The following is a 24,244-nucleotide window of genomic DNA, read 5'->3' as shown; positions in this document are numbered from 1 at the left end:
GCAGATTTTGCCACAGAGAGGCTGTTCAGCTGAGGGGCTCTGAGTGGGTTGAAATCTCAGTTGTAGGACTGAGATTTGCCATTTTGGAATTTGTGCAAAAGTGCTGGATGTGCTAACAGCTGCCATGCTGGCCTCCTGACAAGAAAGGATTTAACTGCACTTGTGTGAATCTGCAATATGAAGAAAAGTGCATTGGATTTTCAAGGCTGAATTATTTTGCTAAAAAGTAAACTAAGTAGCACATTGGGGTATGAATCTTCTTCAGACAGTGTCTGTGTATTTATCTAGACAAACAAAAGTAACAGTTTATTCCTCTCTGATGTATTGTTCACTCTCTAGGAATAAACTCTTTGAAAGATTTTTCAGATATGTTTTTCTCTGCTGATCCAAGCTCGTTTTAATCCCGTTTAACGTTTCGAATTTGCCTTTTCTCCTCAAGTGTTTTGACTTCTGATTTTTTTTCTTTAACCGTGTAACATATTGAACCAAATAGTTTTGCTTGCTTATACTGAGGACACATGATTTTGGCTTTTATCTTCAGGAGAAAATCAATGTGTCATAGTGTTCTCAAAGAAAAAGGTATGGGACCTCTTTGTAATTCTTTGTCAGATGATCGCTTTATCTTGATTTATGCCTTTAAACTTTTTCTCATTCAGCAGAAAATGTTGTGTCGCTATCTGTGAGGGCAAAGCGATCTATACCAATTTATGCTTTGAGAGCAGCTTCCTTGCAGAGCTGTTTACGGAACATACCGGCTCACAGTAGATTCGGGACCTGATCCCTCCCTTCTTCCTTCTTAAGTATGTCAGATGGATGATTTTGATTCATATCCACATTTTTATATTAAAATTTTTAGTAAAAATGTTCCTTTGTAAGATAAAAGGAGATTGTAGGTGATTATTATTTTCCTGTTTCCTGGAATTTCAGGGTCTAGAAAGAAACTCAGTGTTCCCGGTCTTAACAAAATTATTCTCTTTTTTATCCGGATTGCATTTGGAACTGCTCTAGGGTCTGTTTGCAAAACAGCATTGTCAAGTCTGGCCAAGCTGCAATCTGATCTTAAACTTTTGAAAGCTAATTTCTTGAAGTAGAATTCAAGAAATCATCTTCTGAGTAACTTTTTTTTCCTACCCAAACACATTCTAGTCTGCCTTGTCATGCGGTTACTTGTGTCTCAATATTTCATTGTTGCTATCTTGAACTTTTTATTGAGCTTAAAAATGATTAGGCCTAAAAAAAAATTAGGCCTGTTTTGTTCTTGTACAGAAGATGTTCTTTACATCTTATGACATAAAGCTTTCCTCCAGAGGGAGAAAAACATGGATAAATCCAATTCTTAAAAGAATGTAAGCTTAAAGACGTTTAGTGACCTCTAAATCGTTCTCCAGGGGGGTTAAGGGTAGAGAAAGAAGATGGAGAGAAGTCCTGTACCTAAAGCCTTTACTTATACTGAGTGTCTGACAAAGGAGTTTTTTCCTCCCCAGTTTCTCTGTGAATTGCTGTATATAAAAGTTTTTATTTGCCATTGGGACCACTGAAAATTTCAGGACATCTGAGAGATTTGTAGAGACTGCTTATGCTATTTGAAATGGGGATTGTTCTGGAAAAGCTGGAATGTGTTCTCCTTGTGTATAAACACATCCTTATAAGGTATAGGCTGTTTCTATACTTCTGTGTCCCTGAATTGACTGATCCGTGCACACGTGTGTATGTGCACACACATGAATGTTAATGTCTTCTCTGTTGTTAACAGGATTAGTATGATTTTCATTTGTATGTGTCATCCGTACAATTACCCTTTGAACTCTAGGGCTCCAGTTATTGTTTCATTCAGTACAGAGAAGACCTTCCCCTAGTGTCCCTGTCTGTAGCTTCATCTTAATTATAACACAGTCAAAAGCAATTAAAATCCACTAAGAAATGTTAAAAAAAAAAAAAAGCTAGAGAGCACCCAGGCTCTACCTTCGGATGAGGCTTTATTTTTCTTTGTCAAGTACAGTGTGTAACTCCTTGTTTTGACCTCTTAAAACTCTGTGGTTCCTCCTGTGTTGCCGTCCTTGGCTTTGGGACTCTCGATTTGATTGCATGTGAAGATTTATTCCTGCTGCTTTCATGGCTTCTCTGCTGTCTCTGCCCTCGCAGGTAATGACAGCTCACTCTGTAATCCTTGGTGTTATCCTTGCTCAGATAACTGGTAGTAACGGAGGTGTGTGTTTTTACGTGATTGTCATTCTATCTCAGCCAACTTTGCACATCTTGGAAATACAGTTTGTAGTTACACTTACATTACAAATCAGAGTGCTGTAGAGCGGCCACCATTGCTGCAGCGCCACGTGACTGTACCTCGACTTGGAACTACTATTTGGTATAAAACATGAGTTCATTTTAGATGACATTTTAAGTAGCTCAGATTAAAGTCGCATTTTTAGCACAATGAATTTAACTGTTTTCCACTGTAGAGTGAGTTCAAGCTATTGGAGATGCGATATGGACTTTAGAGTAAAATTGCTTAAGTTCAAATCCTGGCTCTGTCATTTATGAGCTGTGTAGCCTTGGGAAAAAAATGTAACCTCTCTGTGCCAGTTTCTTCACCTGTGATAGGGTACAGTAATAGTACCTACCTTGTATAGTTCATGTGAAGATAACATGTATTAATATACTTATAAGCACTTAGAATAGCCAGGTGTACAGTAATTACTCAAATGCTAGCAATAATGACAATAATAAATATGTAATAATAAAAAATATAATAGACATTATTATTAAGTTGAAAAATAAAAATTGAAGGTGTCACTGAACTAGAACAAACATTGTATGACCTCTGTCTCCTTTCTAAGTGGTTGAGGAGATAAAAGCCATTTCCTCCGTTTCGATACCTAGTTATTCTAAATACAGAAAGGTGTTGCCCCCCTCATGGTAGCCAGAGCAAACTACCCGTTCTTTCTCTTATTAAGCAATAGAATGACAAAAGATCAGTGCATTTTTTGAGCATTTTTTATTGAGTTATAGTCATTTTACAATGTTGTGTCAAATTCCAGAGTAGAGCACAATTTTTCAATTATACGTGAACATGCATATATTCATTGTCACCTTTTTTTCCCCGCTGTGAGCTACCACAAGATCTTGTAGATATTTCCCTGTGCTATACAGTGTAATCTTGCCTATCTATTCTGCATATGCCTGTCAGTATCTACTAAGTTTGAACTCCCAGTCTGTCCCTTCCCACCCCCCCACCTTGGCAACCACAAGTTTGTATTCTATGTCTGAATCAAAGGTCAGTGTATTAATACTACTTACTACTGAATAATAGTTATGAGGATCATAATGACAGAGTTTACTGAAATGTAAATAATAAACGAATATTAGGAAGATTATACCAATAAATTGGACCACTTAGGTGAAATCAATATGAATTAACAAAACTGACCTTAACAAGAAATAGGAAGTCAAAGAGCTTTGTCTCAGTTAAAGAAATTTAATTCACATTTAAAACCTCACACAAGGAAACTTTCAGGCCCAGATATACGTGCTGATTAATTGTATTAAGCAACGTATTTCAAAAAAAAAAAAAGGAGGAGGAGGAAACATTTTCCAACAGAGGCTGATAATACCCTGATACCAAAACCAGAGATGTCACAAGAGAAGAAAATGACAGACCAATATATCTATTATGAACTTAGATGCAATGCTCTTAACACAATGTTCAGCAATGTTAAAAAATGGTAATATATCATGACCAAATGGGGTTTATCTCAGTGATGCAAGTTTGGGTTAACATCTGAAAATCTGTTGTTAATAGGAAAAAAAAAGGTGCCAAATTAGGTGATCTTCTCAACAGATGCATAGAAAGAATTTACAAAATGCAACACCCTTATATAATAAGAACTGTCAACAAGCTAAGAATATAAGGGATCACTTTCAAACTGATTACATGTGTTTACAAAAAAATCTGCTGACAGCATACGTCACAGTGAAAGACTTAACTGCTTTCTACGTAAGTTTGGGAAGAATGCAAGGATATTCTTGCTCCCCACTTCTTTAAAATATTACACTGGAGGTCCAAACTAGTGCACAAGGGAGAAAGAAAAGAGGGAAGGAAGGAAAAGAAGAATAGAAGGAAGAGAGGCACACAGATTGGGAAGAAAGAAAAATACTATGTTTAGTCTCAGGCAATGTCATTGTCTACATAGCAAATCCCTGGGAGTCAGCACAAAAGCGCTAGAATTAATAAGTGAATTTTGCAAAGTTATAGGATAAAAGGTTAATAATTTTAATTGTATTTTATATATACAATCAGTAAGCAATTGGGAAATTACATCATATAAACCAACGTGTAATATACTAAAAATAATAAAATACTTCAGAATAATTTCAATGAAAGATGTGAAGATCTGAAATTCATAAAACATTGATGTGTGAGTTTGCAACCTAAATAGGTAGAAATACAGGCCAAGTTGACAGATAAAGGCTTAATACTCATTAGATGATAATTATCCTCAAGTTGATCTCTACATTCAGTCCAATCCCAAAATATAAGCCTTTTTGGAGAAATTGCAAAGCTGATTCTAAAATTTTTATGGATATACAGAGGTCCTAACATACCCAAAGCATTGTTTTAAAAATAACAAAGTTGGAAGACTTACCATCCCAAATTTCAAGACATTTTTTAAAGCTGCATTAAGCAATATGGCATAGCATTGGTGTGTGTATATATATACATATATACATATATATACATATATATATATATATATATATATATATATATATATATATATCTCAATATTAGGCCAAAACAATAAACTGGTATAGGAAAGCTATCTGTTTTTTAGAAGGGGATTTAATTTAGTGTGACATATTTCTCAAATATTTTGAGGAGAAATTTATACCAAAATATATTATCAATGACCAAATTATTTCAAAATTTGCTTGTGCCCTGCCTGTATTTGATAACATAATGTTTCCTTGGGTTGCATTTCATTAATTAGCTTTGGCAAAAGGTGACTGTTTCCAGGACCTTCCTGGTCTTTCTGGGTGTGGCCATTTCCTGATCTGACTGATCTCTGTTCTAATTATGGCCTTATCTTTGTCCTTCATGCCTCTAGCCTCACTTGCATTATGATGTATAGTCCCCAGTTAGCCTCCAGATCTGTAGTTTCCACCTGCATAAAAGCAGGTCTTTTTCTCCCTCCCATACTATTACCCCTCATTTTTCAGTCCTCACATGACTAAAAAAAAAAAAAGTAGTAAAAATAAAAACCCAGCTTTTGTCTGTAGTCCCCACATGTGATTTACTTTGTTCTAAATATCTGGATCCAACCTTTATATCCACCATTCACAAAACTTCCTGGTGTACCCTCAGGACTGCAGCTGCCCATCGACAGAAATCCTGTCTATATTCGGCCCAAAAGTGTTGTCATCTGTGGAAAGCAAAATACAGCAAAAGACAAATGTTTTAAGAGACTTTGAAGATTAACATACAGATTTTAATTTACATTTTCAATATCTATTACCTAACAGAATAGATGATATAGTTTTGATTTACTAGCCATGAGTTAGCTCTGTCGGCACAAAGTTTCTCGTGAATAGTTTGTCGTGGTCACAGGTCCAGGACCCAGGTCTCCCTCAGGACCAAAGTGCTCCTCCTCCAGCTGCTGGGAGTGCCGGCAGCTAATGCCTCTCAGATGCTTTTCTCTCTAGAAACTGCCCTTGAGAGAGCTGACTTTCCAAGGTGCCGCCTCTCCTGGGAGACAGCCCATACCGGCAGAATGGCCAGCGCAGCATCTCAGTGCTTAGAACTCTTGCCTCACTGTAGGACGACTCTGAAGGGCCATCCCTGTGCCTGGGCTCCCGCTGTGGTTGGCTGAGGCTTCCATGATGACGGTGTCTCAATTCCTTCCTCTGCTCAGTCCTGTTTCTTTCACTCCCCTACAGTTGTTGGTAGGTTCTGTACCCAAATCTCTGTCTCCGATCTGTTTTAGAGGGAATCTGGCCTCAGACTATTTGCAGGAGTCCTGGCCATAAGCCTAGTTCATCATAAGAGCCCAAAACCAGATTGTGGAAGTTACCCTCCTGTTTTTCCTTTCATCCCCCACTTCTACCAAAGCTTTAGCCATGTAGCTGTGAAACAAAGGAACTAACCATGGCTAATGTTAGCACTCTCTATGGGCCGGTGTTGTGTTGTATTTTTTGTAATTGCACTAAAACACTAAGAGGAGGGTTCTATTCTTTCCTGGAGAAAATGAGGATTGTTTAGTAAAATGTTAACATTAGGGAAAATAGGGTGAAAGGCATAAGGGGACTCTTGGTGTTATTTTTGCATCTTTTCTGTCATTCTCAAAATGAAGCCAAAATAAAGGAATTTGAAAACATTGAGTAGCAGAGCCAGGTTTTTAAGATTTGCACTGTGGCTTCGAAGTTCAAGTTCTTAAATACTAACGTAAATCGCCTTTAAAGCAAAAGTTCTCTTGGACTCAAACCAGAGCAAAGTTACATGATTGTATTATGCCTTTTTGCACAGAGTAAAATGGGATGTTTATCCAGACAACAGTTCACTAAAATAGTCTGTTATGGATATAAGTTTTATATGAATTATCAGTCTAATATTAGCACTTTGATTATAATTACCTGAAAAACAGGAATCAGTTTCTCATAATTTTTCACTGTATCAGCCAGAATCAAAAGCACTTAGGCAAGCATGAAGATGAATTTCAGCGAATACAGTTGTGCCAGTACCCAAATAAATGAATATATGATGCATACTATCTTCCCTCTTGCTTTTTCAGTTGTTTTAAAAATAGAATGGAATGACTCAGGCAATCAGCTTGTCCCCCTGTAATTGAGTTAACGTCTGAACACCTTGCCATCTTTAAGATGCATGCTGCTTTCTCGTCACAGACCCCCCGTCTTTGGGATGAGGAAGAATTGTTGTGTTCAAATAAGACTGTTCCATTAAGAAAGCTTTCCAATAAACTGAAAAAAAAAGTTAGTTGGAAACAAATATTCTTCCTACTTATTTCTAGCATGGTGACCCTTCATATTTGCAGCGTATGTTAAGATGAAAAATTGATTATAGTTAATATGAAGCATAGTGCAATGTAATGAAAAACCAGAGTGTAATGAAAAATGAGAATAATTCTAAAGTCAATTTGCTTCAGATTGAAGCATTTGGATTAAAATGAATTAGCTTATATTTCATCATGTTTACCAATAATTTATTTTTTTCAATTTGTTCCCTTTTTGGGGGGCAAAATACCTTTGTCAGAGATTTTCCTTTTTAGTCATAGTCTGATTGCCTGATTAGTCATAGTCTATTATTTTGAGGTGCTTTTTATATGGAATTTTCTTGTTCTGTTTTTAATAGATACACACGTTAGTTATGCTGTTATGCTGAGTTTATTTTTTGCTGTACGTGTAAAGCAAATATAATTTCCCAACTTTTATTTTTTTAAACAGTACTTGGGAAGCAACATGATAAAATGAAGTAACATCAAGTCAGGGATTAGAACAACCTGGATTCTAAAGATTAAATTTTTCATTAAGGGATCTAGTGAATTTATAGATGTTACTTAATCTTCTAATGACCTAATTTCACATCAGGATAATGAAATGACCTATAAATTATTTCTAATTATAAAATTCTATAAATTCCATCTTTAATTCACAGTAGACTGCACTTTATTATAATTCTGTTATGAGTCACAAAAATGCTTATTAAGAAACTAAAATTTAGTTTTTGTTGTATCTTAAAAAAGCTTGTCTTAACTTTTACAATAAGCTACCATGAATTCCAGTTATTTTTGAGCCCCTGAAGTGCATTTAAAATCGTAGTTCATGTTTTTAGTTTCCATTGAGATAATTCATATTTTACTGATAGGTAACAACAAACTACTATTGTATATTTTAGAGTTGGCCATTACTTCATCTCTTTTTTTATATCAGGAAAAAGGGCTGATATACTGCCAATACAATGTATTAATTGCCTGAAAGAAATGGATCATAAACAGCAAAATTAACTTTTGAGTATAATCTCCCTGTATAAATTTTAGCTTAGTGCAAAGGGAACCATTTTTTAAAAAGTGCTAATTCATGTCCGTTGATAAAGTCAGTGAAATCAGGGCCTCCATGGCCCTGGTACTGTGTCACTTGGTGGCGATACAAACATGGACAGTAGATGATCGCTGTCCTTCTGGAGCACACATGCTAAAGGGGACAATGAGACAGAGACACAGAAGCAAATAATTACAATAAGCAAGGAGTGACATCTGACTAGGTGTGGTGGTATCGAGGGATGTGTTGTATGACTTAGGTCTTAAAGTGTCTGGAGGCGAGAAGCTGTATCGTGTTGGGGCTGGGGTCAGGATGAAGGGGTCACAGAGGCCAGTGCCACATACACACAGATGAGAAGTCGCATGCTGATGTGCAGAACCTTTAAGCAGTTCTGTAAATTCCTGGTGCATAAAGTTCGAGGCTAGGAAGGGTAGACAGAAGCCTGATCAGGGAATGACTCATTTGTCATGGTCATGAATGAGCACATTGACCTGTGGCTGATGGGCCCCATCGAAGGTTTTAATCAGTTAAGTGAGCCAATCAGAAGTGACTTTTTGTTTCTGTTTTTTTTTTTTTTTGCTGTGTCTGGCTTCTTTCACTTTGTATAATATTTCAAGGTTTATGCATATTGTAGCATATGTCACTACTTTATTACTCTTTATGGATGAATAGTATGTATTCTATTGTATGACTATACCACATTTTACTTATTATTGAAGTATAGTCAATGTACAATGTTGTGTTAATTTCTGGTATATAGCTTGGTGATATATATATATATATAAAATACCTTTTCATATTCTTTTTCTTTATAGGTCATTGCAAATTATTGAATATAATTCCATGTGCTATATATATATAGTAGGACCTTGTTAGAAGTGACTGTTGGATATACCACTTTGTTGGCTGCAAGGAGGACCTATTTGAAGTAGGGCTTACCATTAAAAATGATAATAAAATGTAAAAATATGTTTGAAAAATGGGTGAAGATTGAAGGGAAGGGTCTGGAAATGTAGAAGTAAGTAAATTTAGGAACAGAAAAAGAGGAAAAGAAGATAGCAAAACCATATAAATACAAGTAGACATTGAATTGGAATTCGGGAGCAAGGCTGTATAAGGAAGAGAAAGAGCCAGGGAGTTGGCAAAGAAGAAGGAAGCAGAATTTGTCAGCAGTTTAGGTGTGTCATTTGAAATACTGGGACACATCAATATATTCTGTGCCTCTTTGTGTATTTGATAATCATTTTCCAGGTGGCACGGGGGCAGTGAGGTGTGACATCGAGTGACGTCTATAGTTTTAGTTGCAATTAGAAGTCTCGTTTTTCCCTAAAATAGTCAAGTGCTTACTATGTGCTCATCACCGTGTTGGGTGCTGGGTACACTGTTTTGTGTCCCTCAAGCATCCTCATGTAGCTGGTCCTTAATGTCTCCTAGAAGAGACAAACATTGAAATGTACATATGCAGATATAATTACAAAGTGTGAGGAATTTTTAAAGGAAAATTGCTTCACATGAGTGATCAAGGAAGGCATCTCTGAGGAAGTAACATCTACAGTGAGGCTTGAAATGGGATTTTTAATTCACAATAATCACTGGGTGGATATTATGAGATACTGAACTAGAACAAAGGACAAATGCAGGTTATCATTTGGGTTTAAATGTATGACCTGGTTTTTCTCACTTTCAGTCTAGATCAGTTTTTGAGAAGTACCCACATAGAAGTAGGGGTCCATTTGGAACTTCGTTTCACAAAGAGAATGGGGGGCATGTGACTATTTTTGTAAAAAAGACATTAAAATACTTAATAAGTATATTAAAATACTTCAGTTCCACTCCTCTTCCTTTAAGTATTATCTTTAATGGTGTGAAGGATTAAAAAAAATTGAGTGTTGATTGAAAAAAGATAACATTTAAGAGTTTTAGAATTATGCTTGTTAAATGAGAATTTAGTTTTCGCACCTGTGAACCAATTGCTTGAACAGTATTACATTGTATTCTGTTAGAATCCTATTATACCTTATTGCATCATTTAAAAATAATAAAAGCACAGTTTTCTGAACTTTAAAATCAATAGTTCTAAACCTGCTTCTCTTTTCTCTCTCTAATATTGACCAGGATTTTTTCAATTAAATGCTTCCTTGTAACCTCCAATCGAATAAGTTCCATATAATTCTTAGGACTGGAGAAATTGAGAACTATTTTTCCTCATTCATGTAATAGATGAGGTGTGAAATGGGTTATGTGGTCTATGAGTCTTTGGAGGATGCTTTAAAAATAGCATGTGAGTTTGTAGAGTTTCAAGTAGCAAATTAGTTTCAAATTGATCTACTTTTATCCCTTTTAAAATCCACTTAGGTAAGTTTCAGAAAGACCCTGTTAAGTATTGGAGTGGGCAAAAAAAACCCCAAAACAACTTGCCCAAATTTTGGCCCTTCTTGTTCATCTAAAATGACATAGAAAAGTAGCAGAAATAACCTTTGTGGTTTGCCAGCCTTTTAAAAACGATAGAAAGCAAATCAATCTATTATGACCTGAATACTTAAGAGAGGTTTTTTTTTTAGGTTTCCGTCTCTTTCATTCAAGAAGAATAAGGGAAAGAATTCTGTCTAAATAAAGAAACATGAATGAAACTTTGAATGACCTTACTTCTTCAACCACATCCTTCCTGCTTTGATTTTTCTTTCTTTCTTTTTTTAATCTCTACCTTCAGTAAAGCAGAAGCCCTGATGGGAAAAGATTTTGTAGGTGGAAAAGCAGCTGGGCTAGCAACAGGGGAGCGGCCATCTCTGAGAGAGACCCTAGCAAATTACACCAAATTACGCAGTTCAGTACAGGATAAAATGAGGTGCAGGAGGAAAAGGAGGCGACTTTATATAAACATTTCAGTTTACACATACGTGAAGGGGACGTCGTGCTTCCACACATCAAGCATATCAGCCAGGCAGCACCGTCCACTTTCTCTGCTGGGAGACAGTTCTCCGGGCATTTCTTGTGTTCTGCAGAGTTCAGCCTCTGAACAAAGGGTGCATTACAGACTTTACCCTGAGACATTTGCTTGCATTCCTGAGTAACTTGTAGCAGTCCTGCTTCTCTGGTTTCTCCTCCGCCTCCCCCTCCATCCGCCCTCCCCCTCTCCCTCTCATGCACCAGCTAGACTCTCCTGCTGTGGGGGTTCCTCTTCTGTGCTGCAGCCCAGCACCCGTGCAGCAACACATCTGCACTCAGCATGGTGCCCTGCGGAAAACTGGGGAACCAGTGGAAGGCCTTTCTCTGGCTGATGCATTTTGCTGTCTCCCTGAATCGGGGATCCTGGGGCTCCTGTCAGCGCATGGATGTGAAACAGTGGGAGGCTGACTTGTTAGCTTGCACATAGGGTGAAGTGTCAGGCCCTTTGTGATTTCTGACCTAACATGCCTGAGGAACTGCGAACTCAAATGCCCACGGGAACCAGGCTGGGGATGTGAATTAGGAAAAGGAGGTCAGGTGTACAATAATTAATGGCAGCTGACACCCTGCCTCAGAGTTAGGTGTAAGAGGGAGTAGTGGGGACCGTGGCAACTACAGGACAGTATCTTGGGAAACTTCCTACTTTGAAAATATTTGGCAGCCTCTTCTACTTGAGAGCACTATTTGGGTCAAACTAACCCCCTGGGTGCTGGGTCATCACCATGTAGCCTCTTCTGTCCTAGATGGTGAGAAACTCCAGGCCAGGGAAGACATTTCTCCTTCCTGGTAACCAAGGAAACACTTGGCACAACACCATAGCAGGCACTCATTGAAGAATCTTAAGTTCTTAGCAGTCCATGTATTGTAGAGCCTGGCACTAAGAAGAAATACAGTAGAATGTGGAAAGAGCAAAAGATTTTGCCATGACTTTTTCACAAATGGAACGCAGTCAGATGAGGTAGATGGACATCACACTCTTTTTTAAGTGATCCTTTTATAGTACTTGCTGTACTTACCTGTCCCAGCATTCTATTTCACCTCTACTAGTATCACAGTTTTATTTTTATTATCCATTTCTGTGCTCAGTGTATGCACGGTTTAGATATGACCTTTATGGCTCCTGTTTAATGATCAGTGGTTCTCATATGTGTGGTATAATAATGGGAAAACTCTATTCTGCGCTTTTTAGCATGTGAAATGGCCAGAGACAGCGAGCTAGAAACATAAAATTTGGCTGTCAAAAATCTTGAGTTTTATTTCATGGAGATTGGTTTCAGGATTGTCTAAAAGATTCCAGTGATGATTAAAAGCATTTCTGTTTTAAAGCTAGCAAATATTTTCCTAAGTATTAGCCTAGAAAGTTTGAGATTCTAAGCTGACTTTCTAGGAGCCCCTAAAATTGTAGGTTATATGGTAAAATATTGCATAGCTATCTGAATATGTTTATATTGAGTTTGACTACTTCATCTTTTAGTCCATTGTAAAAATAGGCTGTCAGTCGAGGGAGGCTGATGTGGGGTTCTAGGAGGTGAGCGACCCAAATGAAAAAATGCATGAGGAGGTGCCATACCACCGGACAGACTTCAACCGGAGACACCATGGAGTTAACAACACTTTGTTGCCACAGGGAGGTGCGCGCCTGTCCTGCTTTTATCTGTTTTTTGTCAACACATGCACAGTCTGAGTTTCTCTGCTCATTAGGCTTACAGAATATCTCTAGCACATGTGTACTTCTATTTTCTTTGTTCTAAATCTTATATAATTGACGCATGCATGGAGCAATTATTTACTGCATACTACAAACATGCTCTGATCGTGGCCTTGGGTCCCACGGCCTTAACTCATCTCAACACCAGCTCACATAGGCTTAAAGAGAATGTCATTTTCTTTGTTTCTGTATTTTTAATTATGGGAATACTAAATGAAAATAAGTGGACACCATTAAGAAGTATAAGGGAAAAGATAAATATTTGCTCTCTGGAAGACTATTACTAGAGAGCAAGAGAAGGTTTTTCACAGCTGAACTGAAAAATGCACTGAGATATTCAAGGTATGCTAATTATGAAATGCCATGCACTCTATTAGCCATTTAAAAAGCAGTGAAAATAATAGTTGAGATATTGATGACTTATGGCAATAATTATAGAGTAAGTGTGTTTTATTTGTTTATTGAGGCATAATTTGTCAGTGAAATGCATCCTGTTTAGGTGAGCAGCTCTGTGAATTTCAGCAGACTTACACAGTCGTGTGACCACGGCCACAACCAAGGTTAAAGATACTACCATCATCCCGCCAGACTCCCAGTTCTTCTGGGTCATCTATCCTCTCCCTGTCCCCTCAGCCCCTGGAAACGCTCATCTGATTTCTTTACCTTTTCTAGAATGTTACAGAAGTGGTTGACAAAGTATGTAACCTTTTGAGTCTGGCTTCTTTCACTTAGTTTCATGCTCTTGAGAGTCACAAATGTTGCTGCATGTATCATTGGTTTGTTCCTTTTTATTGCTCAGTGGTAGTGCATTGTATACGTCTACCACACATTGCTTTTTTATTTACCAGTTGAGGGATATTTGGATTGTTTTTAGCTTCCGGAGATCATAAATAAAGCTTCTGTAAACTCTGTAAATTGGATTTTGCTTAGACAAGTCTTTATTTCTCTTGGGTAAGTGAATACCTACGTGAGGGATTGCTGTGTCATATGAAAGTACATGTTTAATTTTGTAGGAAATGAACAAATCATTTTCCAAAGTGACTGTACCATGTTGAATTCCCATAAGCAAGGCATTGGAGTTCCAGTTGCTTCACATAAGACACATGCTTTTTATAAATTTTAAACAAGAATTCCTAGGTTTCCTTCTTACAAGTCTTTCTGAAGATTCATTATATTAAAAATTGATGTATTATGCTGGAATTTTGTATTTTTTTCTGAACATAGGGTGGAAAAAGTAGTTGGCAGGCTAGATTAATTCAGTTTTTTCATATGAGTTAATAGACCCTATTTTATTTATATGTATATATTATATGTTTATATGAGTTAATGATATATATTTGGAAATTGAAGTTATTTTGGTAAAAATTATATCATGTCTTACATATATATGATAATAGCTTTCATAACATTTTAAAGTTTGGTGAATAATTCAGTGTTTCCTAAATATAGAAGAAAATCTGTGCAGACATGTCTTCAAAGCCTTATTAATATTTGAGACTTTGGTTATATTAGAAGTAAAATTTCCAACTTAGTTGACAAGGCCATTCCATCTTTATTTGGAGCACGCAGCAGCCTGTGAAAAGAACAACTTAGAAGACCTGAATTACTTTATAAAATTTCCCATCCAGTAATAGTTCTAATGTAAGTAGGATTGGCTTCTGCAGATAATGCAGGTCATTTAGACCAAACTGGAATTTTCAGGTGTCCTTTAAGTCATTCAGTAAGGTGTTAATGAAACTTAGGAGTAAAATTTGGCTTCCCTGACTTCCAAAATGGCAATATTGCCTGGCATACTGTAACATTAGTGTTTTAATATCTTTCCATTTATTCTGGGAAAAACACCAAAAGTGAAAGTGAATTTTCCAGAATAGAGACACTTGGGTTTGCTCTTTTTGTGTATGACTGTTTTCTTTGGTCTGATTTCTTAGGATCCTTTGCAAAGCTTTTTGCAACACTAAATTAAATGTAGGGGGAAAATAGAATTATTTTTTTAATGACTGGCTTAATTAAATATTCAAAAGAGACTGGGTTGCAATTATATATACATGTTGACATTTTTTAGTATCTCAACTTGAAACTATAGTTCATTATTTCTCAAGAATGCTAACATTTATTTTACTGAGTCCATACTCATTCTGCTCGCTGCACAACAGGCCAATAACTCAGGAAACAAGGTGTTGGGGCAAGGAATAATGACTTTATTTGGAAAGCCGGCAGACTGAGAAGATGGCAGACTAACGTTGTGGAGAACATCTTTCTCAAGTCAGAATTGAGGCTCCTTTTATACTAAAAAGGGGCAGGGATGTGGTTGTTGCAGACTTCTTGGTGTCTGAATCCTTTGCTCTTGCAGCTGTCCACATAGGTCAGGTCATGATGTTCCTGTAAGCCTCCAGCAAGACAAACGCTATTCCTTGTTCTGCAACTTTTAGTCTCTATATGAATGGGAAAGTGTTAATATCCTTAAAGGTCAGAGTCTTGAGAATGGGCTCTCCTGTATATTTCAGTCTCTAGGCAACATTCTTTTACAAAATGTGCAGAACCAGCAAGACTAAGCCCAGGAAGCAGAGCACAGGGTTAAAGCCAAAGGAACAGATCTAATATAGAGTCAGATTTGTTCTTTTCTATTATATTTGGTGTTAGGAGATCGAAGATACTTTGTTACAAATTATGAATAAATTGTATTGTAGAGCAAGACCTAACTGTCTTCTGCCTTGGGTTATTTCTGTATCTTCATATTGGCCCTGAATACTGATAGAAGCAATTTCAGAATGTTTGTCATGTGATATGAAATTCCAATACAAATGCCCCTTGTGTAGACAGCATCCACTCAGAAATGCAACTGACCTGGTATGACCCATAAATGAGAAAATTCGTAACTTCTACAAATGGCCAGTTCTTTAATTTGTGACTATATAAATACAACGAAAAGAATGCTTTGGAACAGTGGAGCCCACACACACTTAAATGGAGCTATGTCTGTGTATCAGTCCCTAAAGTTAGCTTACCGATATTTGTATGTACAACAAGTGAGCTTTTCATAGACTTTGGGATTCTGTTATATCAATTTGCTACCCCTTCTCATTGAATAAACTAAGATAATCTTGATCAGTGTAGCCAAGTCAATAGTTTTTATTGTTATTTACCCTAGTTTTCCTTTTTCTTGCCTCTTCTAGGCCTTTTGTTGTATTGCAGTGGGGTAGACAAATACTTAGCCAAGGACTGTATTAGTAATTAATTCATCTGTTAGTAGTTAATTCATTCTTGCTTACGCCTTTTTCCTATTGTTTGCCCAACTTCACTCTTCTTTTTTTGTATAGGAACAAAAGATAATTTATTATGTTCTGCCAAATTCTGACTGCTGGCTTTTTGTTTGTTAGAATAATGGTATGATTTTTGTCCTGAGTATTCTTTCTGCATTTTTGTTTTCTCTGTCTGTAATAGTTCTTTTAATCACACTGGGAGGGGAAAGAAGGGTGCCTTTTATATTTGCAGTGAACCATAATAAAACAGCAGGAGACTCCCTGTTCCTCAGGCAATATGAGATGCTCTATATTTGCCCATTAGTTAAATGCATGAACCTTTTCCAAATTGATTGATTTTCTTAGTGACAAATCAGGGAGAAAATTCTGGTAGTTCTCAAGAAAAACTAGAAAGTTGGAGAAAGAGTTGAAGAGGCTTAAGGTCAGTAATTTGACCTTTTAATTATCTTATTTAGTGAGGACATTAATAAGTAATGTGGGAAACAGCTTTTAATAGAGGATAGAATTTGAAAAATGAAATAAAGTTTCAGCTCCCACTTAGAGCATTTGGGAGGAGAAATGAAATAGAAACATATATTTGTACAACAGTGGGAAAAGGGAATGTGTGTTTGTTTTTCATTTTAAGCCTGAGTTTGCCCAGTGTTCTTCATTATTAAATTACAGCTGGATTCCTAGTAAGTATGCAACATATTTGCATGAGTATTAAAATAATTCATCATGATTAATTCTATTACAGCAAATCTCAGCCCTAATCACAATCTGCCACCTACTGTAGTGGCTTGTCAGTATTTCATATTTTACTGGCGTTGTGGTGGGATTGTAGCTTCTGTAACAGCTCCAATGTCATCTGAGTTCACCATGATTAATGTGGTTCTGAGGGAGATCTAATAATGATTAGCCAGTTTCATAAAGTGCTACAGAATAAGGCCGGTGTGAGAACAATTTTAAAGCTCTTCAAAATGTGCATTCTAACCAGTACCTCTGGCAACAGACTGGGTTTCTCGAAGGATGGAGAGGTTTGACCTTGGAGACAGGTGAACTCCTGGGGCAGAGGTGGGAAAAGGGGACCATAATTTGCCTTCAGGTACTTAAAGAATCAGAAGAACACAGGGCAAATCTAGAATGAATGGCTGAAAATTATAGGGAAGTGGACATCAATCTGACAGTAAAATTTCAAAACATTGAAACTCACCCAAAACAGAATGGACTTCATGGGTTTAATGGGCCAGATAAGATGTAGGGGCTTCCTGTTATTCAGGTAGAGACAAAGTGCCTACTTAAGGAGATTCTTACGAAGGAATTTCTTAACGATTGAGAAGAGAGTTTTCTTCAGGTATATTATGAATCCCTTTTCAGCTGTGAGTTTTCATAAATTAATTTCCTTCACAATATCAACAAATTTCTTGTGTTGTTCTTAGATTTCGGTGGAGGCTTCAGTGGGAGATGGCTTCACTGGAGACATTGCCATTGATGATTTGTCATTTATGGACTGTACCCTCTATCCTGGTAAGGAAGACTTTCAATATATGAGTTGTGTTCAAGCCTGTTTACTTAGGGGAAAACTGCCACGGAAATCAATATTTCATTTCCACAAGTATCCCGAGGAACTCTTTTTCTGGTCTGTTCTGTTACTCTATTAACCCTGGAAAAGATTGTTGTGAATTAGTCTTAAAGTCTTTGCACACATAGTAAAGAGGTTTGAATCAGTTGTCTGTATGTCTCAACACATGCAGAATATTAGGAAATTGTGTCTGAAGTTAAACTGTATAATTCCATCCTTTTGGGGGTTAGAATAACAAAACTGGTTCCTTTGTCATTACATTGTTTTGGAGAATTTAATAACCTCTCAGTTACCTTCAGTGATGTTTTACTCTCATCTACGCTTTAAATATCCCTGAGGAGTGTGGCCAGCTACTTCCTCTCCATATTAGAGATTTCTTTCCATTACAAAATGAATGCATATCTCTATCTTTAAACTTTCCCCCCAAATCCAGACTTACTAGCCACCTACTCAACATCCAACTTGGATGTAATAGGCATCTCAGAGATAACTGAGAAATAACCTAAAACAAATGCAGCTCAGGGAGAAGTCATTCCAGGCAGTGCCTGGTGATCTGGTAGGAATGAATCTCAAGCCCTTGGGGGGTGATCTTGGGACTGAAGCTGGAGGCTCTTTAATTGCCTGAGAATGATCCTGGAGTGATCAGAAACTGGGTAATTTATAAATCAATTGCAGTAATCCATGTGGAGCACACTTTCACGTGCTGAAAACTTAACCTTCAGCCCTGGTGCATCCCCTCAGCGTGACTGGTGAGGAGTACCAGCCTCTCCCCAGACATAACCAGAGGGCTGGGTTCCAGTTCTTTCAACTGTAGCTACATGACACCGCTCTGACTCTCCGCTCAGCATTCTGGCGGGATTAATGACATTAACCACTCTGGGTAGTGTTTCCATGGAACTCTGCAGAAAGCGACACCTCTCTCTCTCTCTCTCTCTGGAAAGTGAGCAAGAAGGAAATCAGAATTCAACAAGTTTACCCTCATCCTTCAGTGTTTAAAAGTAAATTCTTGATGACCCATTGCCCCCTCAATCCTAAGGTTCTTGCCTGCCTCCCTGTCTCAGTAAATGATGGTTTATCTCTAGTTGCTTCTTCTTCACCAACAAATCTGATCAGCCCCTGGCTTCAAGTGTAGCCAGAGTCCCCTGTTTCCCCTCACCTGGGCTGCTCTCCCCTTGGTCCAGGGCACCATTGTCGGTACACAGACTATTGTGGTAGCTTCATCGATGATCTGTTTGCTTCTCCCCTTGAAGCATGCAATCTGTTCTCAAAACAGCAGCCAGAAAAATCCCTTTCAAACTGAGCCAAGCTCATGTCACCCTGTCATCAGAGTCTTCCTGTGGTGTCCCATCTCATTCAGAGCAAAAGTCAGACTTCCTCCCAGGAACTTCCAAGGCGTAAGTGACTGGCCCGCTCGTACCTCTCTGACTTCCCCTCCAGCAGCATGCCTCTCCTCGACGTCTCTCACAACAGGGCCTCTCAGCTGGTCCTTGAGCCCTCCAGCCCATTGGCGCGACGTACCTGTTGTTCTCCCTTCCTGGAGTGGGCTTCCCACACATAGCCACTTGACTTCCTTCCTTCCTCCTTTCTGATTTCTGCTCAGAAATTTCTTTTTTAGTGAAACCATCCCTCAACCTGTTTCACACGAGTGCATGCACACACATACACACGTCTCTTCCATACCTCCTTATCTGACGTTTCCTATCTCATTCACCTATGTTATTTTCTCTACAACACCTATCACCTTATAATCGAATTTGATTTCCCCCTACAACAACGTTAGCTGCATGAGAACAAGGGTTTTATCTGATCACTGCCATGTCTCCAACAGTATCTGGCACATAGCAGTACTCAGTGAGCATCTTTTGGATAGATGAAGAGAGGTCTGTACCTCTAAGTGTTTACATATATTAGTTTATTATTATTATTATTATTGCTAAAATATTAGTTACTTCTGTATGGAAGATACTATGTTACATGTCAATGTCTGTTGAAAGCCACATCTCAGTGGCTTACAACCACATTTATCTCTTACTCTTAAGTGTGTGGGTTGGCATAGAATAATAACAGCAAGCATATGTATTTCTTGTTCACAGCTCTGTATAATTCTGTGTGGCTGCAAACTGTTTCTCTGTTCCGTGAGTCTTGTCTATCTGGGACCCAGACTGATGGACCAGAATCCTGTCTGACATGTTCCGTTGTTAAGTCAGAGGGACTGGAAGAAGCAGGCACACTTAGAGCTTCTGTTGGGACATCTTGTCCGCTCACATCTATTGGTCAGAGCAAGTCAGGTGGTCAGGCCAAATAATGAAGCAGGGACGTGTCTGCCACAGACAGAGCTTGGCAAAGGTGGGGAGTACAGAATATTTTTACAAGATGAGGAGTTGATAAATGGGCATGATAATATCATTTACCACTTTGTGTGCCATCTCATACAATCCTGTAACCTTTTAAGAGTCTAGACTAGTCCCTGGTCCATCACAAGTAAAGAGATCTTGAATGATAAACAAGATAGATGCCTTATTAGCCCAATTCTATGAAGCAAACTAAGAAGGAGATAGCCTGCCCAAGGCTCCCTGGCTATAAAGTGGCAGAAGATGATGTCTCAGTGTCTGCTTCTTTGGATCATAGTGTTTACCACCATTATTATATTACTTATTAAACACCTTGACTTCCTAAGGAAGAGAAAACAATTTCCAGTTTACAGATACGAAAAACTAAACTTCAAGAACATAGGTGATCTGGATGAGGATGCGCAGTTGAGGACAGGAATGAGATTTTCACCTCAGATGTCTGACATGTGGCCAAATTGCGTCTCACTCTGAGCTTAGGGAGAATCACTATGACCCCAGTGGCGGAGGAGAACAAAAAAGGATGCAGAAAGGGAACACGGGTCACCGTTGCTACTGTGGCTGCTCAGTTTTCCTGCTCCATCCAGTCTGTTGCTGGGTTTCCAGGGCGGAGGCAGAAGAGCTGCCAGCAACAAGGACACAGACGTGATTTATCAGTTATACACCATTAATCCTGATTTTCTGGTTCAAGTTTTAGAAGAAAAATACGGAATTTAAAAAAATGTCCAAACTGTGTGGTTTTAGTTGTTGGCTTCATAACAAAAGAAACTTGGGGTGGAAACCACAAAGCCTGCTGAAGCCAATGGTTTCATAAAGGATGCTGATGTAATCTTACCATAAAATGAAAATCAAAATCAAAATTAGGCTCTTAATTAAAATATTGCTCTTGATGATTATCAGTCAGTTTTATTTTTCATGACATGATGTTAGCCGAGGTGAGATCAGTACATGTAGGTTCACATACAGACACTGATTTGCTTTCAGTATAAATGTCATCTACAGCATGTTTCCTGGATTAATAAAAGTACGAATAAACACTAAAAAGCCCATAAATACAAAATATTGACCTAATAATGTCCAAAGTGAAGCTTTGTAACCTTTTTTTATACTGAAAATGACTAAAAAGGAAAGTATTTCATTTTACCTATTCCCTCAAAATCAACCTCTCTTTTCCTCAAGTCTCCCTTGTTCCTTTTAATGATGTAAGTGTTCTCTAGCACCCCAGGGTTGAAATACCACAGTCATCTTTGGCTTTCCCACTTGCAAATCCCACTGACTCCAACTTCAAAATATTTCTCACATCGATTCTGTGTTTCCATTACCTCTGCCATGACCCTGGTTCGAAACAGTGTTGACTCGAATGGTTAAGCTTTTTAACTATAAACTTTAATTAATTTTTTATGCCCAGTAGTTTTTAATACCATAAACTTTCTTTTCACTTTGTCATCAACCATCATTACCTGCTCTTCCAGGTCAATTCTTTTTTTTTCCCTCAATGTTTATTTATTATTTTATTTTGGTGAGGATGGAAATTAGGTTTATTTATTTTTAGAGGAGATACTGGGGCTTGTACCCAGGACCTCATGTATGCTAAGCATGTGCTCTACCACTTGAGCTGTAATTTCTAGTTGTTCCTAACAGTTTTCAAAGCCCTCCTTAGTTATGGATTTTATCTCCTTTATTTCAATACTTTGATGATACAAATTCTCATTTCAAATTGAATTCAGGAGAGTACTAGAGAAACAGCTTTTTAGGCAAGATTAATTACATTTCTAGGGAAAGAAGATGAGCTTAACTGCGCAATAGAATGCTGTGATTCTTTGCATCATGTGTGATGATTTTGTCTATTCCCAGAGTAGATAATGATGAGCGGTGATGGTAAAGTCAAATAGCTTTCCCTTCACCTTGAATTAGACCTTCAGGGTAGATTATTTAGTAGGAATTGTTGCCAGGCATTCAGACTTAAAAATATGATCCCCAAGGAAATATCTGTTTCACATTATTCTTTCCATCTTCCATCAGAAAATAAGAAGTGTGTTCCTTTTAGCTGAACACATACCACAGGGGTTTTCCTTTTTGCATCAAAGATTATTGGTGAGATTGCTGGGTTATTTGGAAAAATAAATCTATGACCACATGGCATCATAACCTGCTGTTCACAAACTGAAAGAAAAACTACCTGCGCAGTCTTCATCGAATTTGACATCTCAGAATTCAGCTTGCATATTAGAGTTATTTGTTACTAGAATAACAAATTATTAGCATGAATATCACTATCCAAAGTATTAGTTTTTTATTTTTCCCAGGGAAGTTGTGACTAAGTCAGTGGAGCATCTTGCGACTAATGATACCTTAAAATTGAGAAAGTATTTTAACTCTTTAGAGAATGTTTAGCAACAATGTTTTATGAGGTCCTTCCCCACCTACCAAGTGGTTTTTGTTGTTGTTGCTCATCTGACTGAGTTGATTGAATTTTTGACACCCTTCTTCTTTGGCCTGAACATTTCAGCAGCTTTATTGTTGCTTGATCAAGTCTCCTTCCTGCAGAGTTGTGTGTGTTTCAGTGTAAATAAAATGGCAAGGGAGCCGGTGTGAATGCTTTTGTCTGCACTTTTAAGATACCACCTGCAGCTTTTCATCTTCTAACACTAAGCTATTTGGTGCATCCATTCTTTGTTGTCTCAGGATAATAAATTACATCAAAACACTTTGTTTTGAGGTTCCCCTTTCTCCTGTATTTTTCTAAAGGAAATATAGACTCAAGGAAATTTTAGGAATGTTGGAAATATTGGAAATATTTGCAGTTTAATGAAAGACTTCAAGGCATAAATGAAGAAATTTGAGACTCAGTGATTGTAATCTTCAGTATTCTGGTTTTTGTGTCTTTGGTATGTAATCTTACAAAGTGATTTAACACATACCTAGGGAAAATTTTAGCCCAAAGCCAATGGTCCATGCAACTTAGTATTTCTACTGCATTTCTAGACAATAAAATGGAACAAATAACCGACTGAACCTGTCTTAAAGTTAAAACTTTAAAATGTTGTTATCTTTTAGTTGAGGAAAATAATAAGTACCAAAAATGGATAAGACTGTCAAAATACTGAAGTAGCAGTTGGACGTTTTCAAGCTAAAATTTAAGTCTGTTTGTAGTTACTTTCAAGTAGAGTAGAATTTCTGTAAAGATGGAAAATACCTTGTGCTACCTGAAAAATTTCATTGAATCCATGTGTTACAGCAAAAACACTTCAGAAAGAACTGATTTGCTACTGGAGACAGAAAAAAATGCGCTGCATAATACGTGGCCAATACATCACTGCATCACAGTTGTTAATAAATCATATCCAAAGAATAGCTATGTATCAGTAAAACCTACTTTCCTAGACAGTAGACCTAACACAGGTACTTTGGTATGATCATGCTAAACACAGTCATTTCAGCTTGTGGATATAACTCCATATCATTGTATTCAGTGCAACAGGGAAAACTATGCTTTTCCCCTGGAGCTAGAGAGACTTCAAATTTTTCATTTTTCTGAAGATTGATTAGGTTTAAACCTCAAGTAGACTTTTAGATTTTTTAATTAAGTGTATTTCTTAATATCAAAAGTGACAGAAAAAAGAAACATGCATGGTTATCAGGAGATAAAGAACCACTAAGGATATTAATCAAGTAATTGACACTGGTGGTACGTCTAAAGCTGGGAATACCTTATCAAGGACTAGGTATGTTAAAATAATCAGTTTTAGTTGCTTAACTACCAGTGTTGGAATACCTGTAGGAAAATCTTGTATAAAACAAGTTGGAAAATCTGTTTTTATCAGAAAAACTGTATTAGGCTAGCATGAAGTGTGTCATGTTTGTTGTGAGGAATTCACAGAGCAAGGAATTAGCACATAGAGTCCATCTGGAGCCTGAGTCATCTGCTCAGGATGACAGTGCTGCAGGTGAGCTGGTTTCCCTTTCACTTAGAGATGGAGAAGAAAATCAGGCCCAGCTAGACTAGCCTCTGCTTCTTAGTGAGTGCAAACCAGTTACTTGCATGTCGCCCTTGCAGTTTTGTCTCATCTGCAAAGCTTTGAGTGTTTTTTGCTTCAATGACTTAACTCTATCATTGCTACCAGCATGAGCATTTCTAAGCAATTACAGGTTTAAAAGTTGTAAGTTTTGCTATACACTGAATGTTTGTGTCTCCCCCCCACCCCCATATTCCTATATTGAAGCCCTAACACCCAGTGTGATCGTATGTGGAGGTGGGGCCTTTGGAAGGTAATTGGGGTTACATGTCACGAAGGTGATGTCCTCATGATGGGACTAGTGCTGTGTAAGAAGAGGAAGAAAGCTGAGGTCTCTTTCTCTGCCTGCTGCACCG

At 37.6% G+C, this 24,244-nt stretch overlaps 1 protein-coding gene across 1 annotated transcript in view; it reads left to right on the top strand.

The window, feature by feature from the left end:
* MALRD1 (MAM and LDL receptor class A domain containing 1) overlaps nucleotides 1-24,244 on the top strand; it is a 355,452-nt gene that overhangs the window by 26,241 nt on the left and 304,967 nt on the right. Inside the window, exon 7 of the mRNA XM_072955135.1 lies at nucleotides 17,382-17,469. Coding sequence (XP_072811236.1) covers nucleotides 17,382-17,469 — 88 coding nt within the window. The remainder of the gene's footprint in view (nucleotides 1-17,381; nucleotides 17,470-24,244) is intronic.

Source organism: Vicugna pacos, chromosome 35 (genome assembly GCF_048564905.1).
Source record: "Vicugna pacos chromosome 35, VicPac4, whole genome shotgun sequence".
Taxonomy (NCBI): domain Eukaryota; kingdom Metazoa; phylum Chordata; class Mammalia; order Artiodactyla; family Camelidae; genus Vicugna; species Vicugna pacos.
This window is presented reverse-complemented; position numbering and strand designations above follow the sequence as displayed.